The sequence below is a fragment of the Hoplias malabaricus genome, chromosome 17, assembly GCF_029633855.1.
Source record: "Hoplias malabaricus isolate fHopMal1 chromosome 17, fHopMal1.hap1, whole genome shotgun sequence".
Taxonomy (NCBI): Eukaryota; Metazoa; Chordata; class Actinopteri; order Characiformes; family Erythrinidae; genus Hoplias; species Hoplias malabaricus.
Genome location: NC_089816.1, coordinates 1,781,057 through 1,790,102, shown reverse-complemented (window position 1 = coordinate 1,790,102; position 9,046 = coordinate 1,781,057). Strand labels below are relative to the sequence as shown.

Sequence of the window (9,046 nt, the reverse complement as noted above, 5' to 3'; positions counted from 1 at the left end):
ACTGAACCGGGGGTTGAAACATAGACTGGACAGGGCTGACAGGGGACTGAACCGGGGGTTGAAACATAGACTGGACAGGGCTGACAGGGGACTGGACAGGACTCACAGGAGACTGGACTGGACTTGGTAAGGGAACAGGGACCAAGACATTCAGGGGGACAGACACGAACACAGTGACAGGGACTGGGACAGAGACAAAAGCTGACACGGGTACTGGGACAAGGACAGAGACAGGAACCAAGACAGGGACAGACAAGGGAACCAATATAACAGGGGGGTGCCCAGGACTGGCTAATGTCTGTGGGGCAGTCCGAGGAACCAGCCTGGGCACAGTTCTGGGGATCGGTCCCGAAGTCTTTCGGGCCGACCTTCGGACATGGACAGGAGCGGCCGTAGCCACAGTCACGGGGACAGGAGAGGCCGTAGCCACAGTCACGGGGACAGGAGAGGCCGTAGCCACCGTCACGGGGACAGGAGCGGCGGGTGCCGCCGTCACGGGGACAGGACGACGTCCAAGGAGGCAGGGGGACCTGCGACGTCGTCCACGGAGACTGGAGAACGTTCGACGACGTCCACGGAGGCAGATGAATCTGTGACGTCGTCCACGAAGACAGGAGAGGCGCGCGCCGCGCTCTCGAGGACAGGCGCGCCTGGAGGCGCCGCGTTTACAAGGACAGGAGTTCGTGCTGCTCGCCGGGCTCGCACTGGAGCTGTAAAGGGTTTAGGGGGTTTCACAGGCGCACCCATTAGATCCCCTCGAGGTGCGCCCCTGTTAGCCTCAGACCTCAGAGCTACGGAGGTGAGGCTAACAGCCCCTACCCTTAACGCCCCCCCAAAAATTTCCCCGGACCTGAGGGGGTAATCCTCCAGCGAGGGGGGGACTCCAGCACGCTTCTTCCGCCGACTCTTTTGACTCCCGCTGGCGCAGTCCTTCTGTCCATAATTCGGCTCCTCTGAAGTCCTAGAGGCTACCATTGCACGAATTATGGACGCTTGGACTTCTCCTAGTCTCCGAAGGTAACTGTCTGTGCTAGCTGCGTCCTGGCGGTTGGTCATTCTGTCAGGAACGAGGGACGGACTGACTGAGGGCGGACGCATTCGCTAAAGCACAGATACTTTTAATGACAAAGAATAACAAAACAAAGAGACTGTAAACAAAAGACAAGAAACGGGGATCCAGGCAGGATAAACGGGACACGGGGAGTAGAACAGGACTAACGGGACAGACAGACGAAAGAACGAAACGACAAAGGAAATACAGCGACAACGTGAAAACTAACAACGGAGAGACTAACGAACACGACAGACTTGACTGGATACACGGAACAATAGAACAATGACCAACCAACAGGAAGTGTAGGAAGGGGACTTAAATACAAGACACTGACGAGACGCACCTGAGACAGATAACGAGAAGGACGGGTTAACAGATGACAGACGAGGAGGCGGGACAAAGGCGGAGACTAGAACATAAACAAAACAGAGCCATGTGCAAATAAAGCACATGGCGGGGACAACAGACTGACAGGACGAAGGCGTGACAACAGTGTTGTAAATGCCAGTTACACTTTGCGACAAAAATACCAAACCTTACCTAGTGTTCCTTTAAGACATACACATTATAGGTATAATATTCTACCTATCTTTATATTCTACAAAAAGGGATGTCTATGGATACACTATTAAAAATGTATTATTTATTTATTTATTCATATGTTATAAGGTGCTTATTGTTATCCATGATGTCATATAAAACACAGGAACAGCAGGTGTCTATAAAATATTGGCCGTATACGTAGTGTGTACACACTCCAAAGGGACCCACACTACAGAAATAGACCTGTACTCTTTAAAGGCCTGTACACAAGCTTCAAACAACCCAGCTCTAATATCTTCTATTTCTGTCTCATCTGCGTCCACTCAGATCATCTCACTGTGCTCTTAAGGAACGGATGAATGTCAGGTCTGTGATCTGTTTATGTTTCTGCTGTTCCTCTCCTCCTCGTCTCTCCCTCTCTCTTCTCTTCTCCTCCCCTCCTCTCCCCTCCCCTCCTCTCCTCTCCCTCGTTCCTCCGGGTGTCTAATCCAGTGATTGTTCTAGGATTAGAGCCGCTGTTCTCTGCTCTGGGTGATGTTAAGGATCTTGTTCATCTCTCTTCCTCTGTCTGTTCTCTTCGGCCTCAACTTTGTGTCTCGGCAGATTCGAGTTCTCCAGGTGCACAGAGTCAGAGTCATTATTCATCTCCCTCGCTCTTTCATTCTCGCCCTCCCTCTGGCTCTTTCTTACCCTTTCTCTGTCTGTGTGCCCCCCCCCCCCCCCTCTCACTCCACTCCACTTCAGAATAGTTTATTAGCAATGACTCTGCAAAGTACAGTTCTTGGGTTCTAGTCTCATCTGTGCTGGAGTTTCCATGTCCTCCTTGTGTCTGCATGGGTTTTCTCTGGGGTCTCAGATTTCCTTCCACAGTCCTAAAACATGGAGGTTAGGTGAATTGGCTACTTTCTTGGTGTGTGCGTGTGTGTGTGTGTGTGTGTGTGTGTGTGAATGAATGTCTGTATGTGTGTGTGCCAAGATATGGATTGAAGCTCTATCCTGGGTGAATCCCTAGTGTCCTCCAGGTGGACGGTCTTCCTGATTGAGAGTACGCTGTGTGTGTTTGGCTGCTGAATCTCATGAGTGTGTGTATGTAGATTGATGTTGAAAGGAATGGCGTTCTGTGCAATGTTTACTGTAACGTGTCCTTATGTATCTAGAAAGGCGTTATATAAGTGTAACAATAAATATTTATTATATATTTATTATTTTTGTTATTATTACTATTATTATTATAAGTTGTAGCAGTAGTAGTAGTTGTTGTTGTAGTATAAATATTTAGCAAACAATATATACTTAAAATTATTAACATAAATTGTTGTTTTAAGGAGTTTGGTGTGTTATCCCTGTGTTGGCGTGGGTTTCCTCTGGGTGCTCCGGTTTCCTCCAATGGTCCCAAAATACAGATTTGTCGGTGGATTGGTGACTCTAAAGTGTCCGTAGATGTAAGTGTGTGAGTGAATTTGTGAGTGTGTGTCACCCTGTGAAGGACAGGCGCCCCCTCTATGGTGTATTGTAAGGGGGTGGGGTTATGAGGTTGTTGGTATATGTAAGGGTAAGAAGGGAGGATTTTTGGGTTGTGGAGTTCATAGGGGTGTTATAAGGGGGTGGGGTTATATAGTAAAGGGGATGGAATATGCAGTAAGAGGGTGGTGTTATGAGGGTGTTGGGGTATGTAGGTAAAGAGTGATGTTATGAGGGTATTGGGGTAGGTAGGTAAGGGGTGGTGTTATGAGTGTATTGGGGTATGTAGGTAAAGAGTGATGTTATGAGGGTATTGGGGTAGGTAGGTAAGGGGTGGTGTTATGAGTGTATTGGGGTAGGTAGGTAAAGAGTGATGTTATGAGGGTATTGGGGTAGGTAGGTAAGGGGTGGTGTTATGAGGGTGTTGGGGTATGTAGGTAAAGAGTGATGTTATGAGGGTGTTGGGGTAGGTAGGTAAGGGGTGGTGTTATGAGGGTGTGGAGGTATGTAGGTGTAAGGGGTGGTGTTATGAGGGTGTTGGGGTAGGTAGGTAAGGGGTGGTGTTATGAGGGTGTGGAGGTATGTAGGTGTAAGGGGTGGTGTTATGAGGGTGTGGAGGTATGTAGGTGTAAGGGGTGGTGTTATGAGGGTGTTGGGGTATGTAGGTAAGAGGTGGTGTTATGAGGGTGCTGGTGTATGAAGGTAAGGGGTGATATTATGAGGGTGTTGGGGTATGTAGGTAAGAGGTGGTGTTATGAGGGTGCTGGTGTATGAAGGTAAGGGGTGATATTATGAGGGTGTTGGGGTATGTAGGTAAGAGGTGGTGTTATGAGGGTGCTGGTGTATGAAGGGTTGGGTTTTGGGGGGTGTGGTTTAGGTCCTCTTATTTAGCAGGGAGGGGGTGCTGTGATCCTGTCCAAGACTGTTTTTTTTTCCAATTCTATAAGTAGTACCCAATATACATACTGTCTCTCCTTTGCTCTTTCTCTCTCTTTCACTCAATCTCTCTCCATCTGTCTTCCCTCTCTCACTGTCTGTCTGTCTCTCTCCAGTTTGACTGACTGTTGATATCGCTCCATGACTGAAGGTTTCAGTGTGCTGAAATATTTATGGACTCACATTCTCTCACCTTGAATACTGATCACACACACGCTTACACACTTACACACACGCACGCACACACACACACACACACTCTCTGGGTGGATGAGAACACAGACACTCACTTGTTTACTTTTTCACCTCTTTTCATCTGTTTTGCTCAGTGTCCGTTTCTGTCTTTCATTTCACTTTCTTTTATTCTCTTTCTGTCTTAGGATTTTATTTCTCTCTCTCTCTCTCTCTCTCTCTCTCTCTCTCTCTCTCTCTCTCTCTCTCTCTCTCTCTCTCTCTCTCCCACCCACAGAAGCTCTGAGCTTTTAGCTTTGCTCACATGCTTTCGTTCAATTCATTTAATTCTCTCTCTCCTCCTCATCTAATCCATCTCAGCTTCTACATTTGTGTGTGTGTGTGTGGGTGTGTGTGTGGGTGTGTGTGTGTGTGTTTGTTTTTGTGTATTGTCAGTACACTTGTCAGAATACACACCAACGTTGTCAGGACACATGGTAATGTCAGGACCAAAACCCATGTCCTAACTTTTCTGACCCTGCCACCATGTTCAGAATGCTCTAAAATACATGTGCTGTGAATTTCAGGAAAGTCCTAATTTTTAACTCTCATGAGGGTCAAAGTGAGGTAAGGGTGTCTAGATTTGGCTCAAAAGGGTGCGCGCTCGCAGTGGCCACTTGAGGAACTGCAGCAAAAGCCACGCACACTTTGGAAGTGACGTCAGCATAAAATGGCTTCCAGTGATCTTAAACTCATGGTTCCTGGGGATATGAGTTATAAATCAGAGCTTAATTGGCTCTCTGATTGGTTAGTGGAATCGCACTTATTGGTTCGAGAGCTTCGCGGCAAAAAAACAGGTCCCATTTTTCCCGGGAAACTGAGCGGTGGACACGAGACAAGCTTTTAAATGGTAAGTTAATGCATCTTTATTGCATCATTTTAAAGTTATGTATAATAAATTTACAATTTAAAATGTAGTTTTTTTCTGATTTATTTAATGCATTTGAAGTGGTTCTGTGGTTAAACTATTTATTTATTTATTTAATTAATTAATATACACGTTTGTTGGACTTGTTTGTTTAACCAGGCACACACCTAGACATTTTAGAGTGCTTTAGAGTGCACAGGTTTTACGCTTGGGGAGTAGAAGTTTGTTAAGTCGACGTGCAACGCGTGAAGGAAAGGTGCAGCTCCGAGAGAAAGTTTATTTAGGAGAGAGACGCCGTGGACTGCAGAGTGGGGGATGGGCGCGTGCAGCTGCGAGAGCAGAGTTGGGGCGCGTGCAGCACGGACAGAGTGGGGGATGGGCGCGTGCAGCAGAGTGGAAAAGTTTAATCACAGTTACAGAGAGAGTTGGGTGAGGGGGGCAGGGCTCGGCCACAGAGTTATTAATAAATGGTGAACAGGACAACCGCTTTTGGTCAAATTTCACATCTACATCTACATCTAGTCTAGTCTTTAATATATTTAGCCATTTACAGCCATGTTTTCTCTGTTTCTTAACCCCAACTCTGCAGCATGTTTAGTTTATTATACAAACTATGTGTTTATTGTATGTATTAAGTACGCAGTGTACAGTTTGTGTAAAGTACAGTGAGCACACTGAGAGTACAGTACAATTATAGGTGTCAGACCCTTGCTGTGGTTATTTTTTGTTACAAATAATTCCAGACTTAGTTAGAAAACTGAAATAAAGGCATGTTGTTGCCTTAAAATGTTTAGTATTCAAATCCATATTTACTCTTTTTCAGTTCATAAATTTTATGATTTAAAAACAGTATTAAGGAAAATGTTAAGCAGAAGAACGAGGCGAAATCCTGTGGCAGATGCTACAGAACATATTCTTTCCTGCGAGGACAAGCCTTGGTTTGAAGAAAGATTTATCAACTCATGTAAAGGTATGCCTGAATATTTACATTACATACTACATTTACAATAATTACAGTTATAAATATTAAACCTCAGGGGCACGTCTGTGGGGTGGGGGAAGGACATTTCTTGTAGCTTTAAAATGTTTTGATTCTAAAATTGTGTTACTGTTACAAGAAAAAAAGTTTAAAGGTTAAATTTCACATGCAGTAATTGGCTCTGTCTTAGTAGAATTGTATGTAGAATTAGATTTGTGCACCTGCAATTAAGAGTTTGTGATTGTATTTGTGGGAGAGGAGTTTGCAACTCCTGAGGAGATTTTCTCTGTGACTTCAAATTATAATAATACACATGTGACTATTTTCTCCAGTACATGTTTCACTGTCACTGGTGCTCAGGGGTTTTGCACCAAATATGCCTCCATAGTGGCACACTTTCAAAAGGAAAGAAGCATATTTTATCTTTCCGTGGTATATTTAATGTGGCGTACAAATGCAGGCTTTTACAATTTTGCATGGGACATGTCCCACATCCCTGTGGTTCCTATGCCAATTAAATTAAGACTAATACTACACCAAGCAATATAAAAAAAAATGGATTTTTTGACGCCCAGATAGAATTCAAAGAAAGTGTACATTGTTTTTCACATGACGTTGTAAGCCATTATATTTAACCAAACAGTGGGTAGGTCTTGTATGCTTGGTGTCTTTCCAATTTAATCATTTCTGCTTAAGTTCTTAAAGTTTGACATTTAATTAGAAGTTCTTAAAAATTAATTCCATTTACATTTTCCCCTTTGCTTTATTTTAGGAAGGGGAGTATTTGCTCTGGTGAAGATAGAAAGAGGAAGCTTTGTCCTTGAATACCAAGGACAACTTATTTCTCAAAAAGAGAGTTCAGAGAGACAAAAAAAATATACAGAAAAACAAAATGGGTTTTTGTTTGACTTTAAATGGAATGGGAGTAGCTGGTGGTAAGTGGCTGCCTGTTATGTAGGATATTCTAGCTTTCCTTCTTTTAGGAAATCCTAGCTGAGTTAATTTCTAACAGATAAAATTAAATTACATGAATAAATGACATACTGACATTTATTTAAGAGTCATACTTAAGTAGTTGTAATTTTAGCAGTTGGTGTTGTAATTAAATATATCTGAATTTCCTTTTTCAGCATAGATGCTGCCAAAGAAGATGGGACTTTAGGACGATTAGTAAACGATGATCACAAAAATGCAAATTGTAAAATAAAAAAAATACTGGTTAAAGGCAAGCCACATTTGTGCTTATTTGCTATGAAGGACATAGACCCAGGGCAGGAAATAACGTACAGTTATGGAGACAGCCCCTGGCCTTGGCGTTCACTGGTGAGTTTATATGATATTTTATATGAAAATATGGAACACTTTATAAAAATGCAACAAAACAAAATCTGTAACTTGTTAATTAGATTTAAAGGACAGGGAAAAGATATTCATTAAATATTTTTGTTTACTTTATGTAGTATTATTTCAACTAAACTATTTGTTAAATATAAAAAAATTGGAAATGGAAATTTGATGTCTGCAACACACAGGGGACAGAACCAAGTTTACCATCGTGATTATCATAGGAGACAGATCTAGAACACAGGCAGGTTAAGCTCATGCTGTTGGAGCACATACCAAATGAGGCATGGCATCATCCTGCTGAAATAACCATAGATTTCCTGGGGAAAGACATCATCATTTTTCTCTAAAAATAGTAATGTTCACATCCACATCAATAGAAGCTACTCACATATGCAAGCCGTCCATGTAGTGGTCACTGATGCCCTAGGAGAGGTGTAGGGTTTTGCCCGTCACTGATAAAATTTGGATGGTCCATTGTTTCAGTGGCACAGAAAACATGATTTATTTGGATTTTATATTAGGTACAGTATATTTTGAAATGTACTGCATAGAACACTATATATTTTTACAATAATTCAAAATACAAAGTGGTGAGAACCAACCTATCTTTGCTTAAAAACAATGGAAGCTTTTTACCCAATATAGATCTACTCTTGTTACCAGCTCACCTGCTTGTTATGAAATGCTTTAAGATTAAAATATATCTCGAGTGTCTATACATATTGTCCCTTTAAAAATTTGTCTCTGCGCCTGTCTTGAAAGCAGCCAATTCTAATTTTTTTTTTTATATTTACAAAATAAAAATAAAAAATAAGTAATTATAAACACATCTTCAGACAGACTTAAACATTCTAGACTTTAACACTTGAACACTGATTAAGACAATGTCTGTGTTCTCTTGCATGTCTGTCGTGTTTACATTGTCAATTTTAAAGATTACCAAAACCCTTCATGACCTGATGAGCATAAAATACTCACCACTGGGGCACAGTTAAGCATGTTGAAGCATATTGACACGAAGCAAAAAATTAGTTTTGATAAAATATTACCAAGTTTGGAATTCATGTGTTATATATTAAGCAATATCCGTATGTCCAGTCCTTATTTTATATTTGGGTGTAAGCGATGTTCATGTTGCTTCTCTTAGTCCTTATTGTTGTCATTTTGTTTTTTTCCCATGAGCAATGAAAGTAAGCAGCATGAAATGTCTGACTGGTCTTTGTCTCACACCTTGCAGGACAAAAACATTAACAAATCACCTGAAGGTCCGGATCTTTCGCTGATTTCTCATGAGCGGAGAGCAGAAATCATGGCAGCACAGGTAGAAATGGATTATCCATACACTCTATTTGGACAGCTATTTATAAACTAAGTTTAATAATAATATTAAATAACTGTCCTAATAATGATGCTCCAAGACTTTTCTGGGGTAAAATGTTTTGACCTGAGGGAAGCCTCAAATGTCCTGACATTGGACTGTACCAGAAACGGGGTGTGTGTCGTGTCCTAATTTTACACCTTGGCGTAAATCACTTTGAATAAATTATTGTTGATCCTTGTTTTAGATTTTAATGGTCAGTTTTGTGGTCATTTTCTGTTATTGTTTTAATATTACTATGCCTATATT

General features: G+C 42.2%; 1 protein-coding gene and 1 long non-coding RNA gene across 3 annotated transcripts in view; both read left to right on the top strand.

Moving 5' to 3' along the window:
- LOC136674065 (calsyntenin-2-like) overlaps positions 1-716 on the top strand; it is a 67,183-nt gene extending 66,467 nt beyond the window's left edge. Inside the window, exon 10 of the mRNA XM_066649920.1 lies at positions 615-716. Coding sequence (XP_066506017.1) covers positions 615-716 — 102 coding nt within the window. The remainder of the gene's footprint in view (positions 1-614) is intronic.
- Positions 717-4,618: 3,902 nt separating this feature from the next.
- On the top strand, positions 4,619-8,740 carry LOC136673814 (uncharacterized). Of its 2 annotated transcripts, XR_010795965.1 has the most exons (5): positions 4,619-5,075; positions 5,917-6,063; positions 6,845-7,007; positions 7,203-7,395; positions 8,657-8,740. It is a non-coding gene; the product is annotated as an uncharacterized lncRNA (long non-coding RNA). The 2 variants fall into 2 exon arrangements; XR_010795964.1 differs by having other exon boundaries at positions 4,619-6,063.
- The last annotated feature ends 306 nt before the right edge of the window (positions 8,741-9,046 follow it).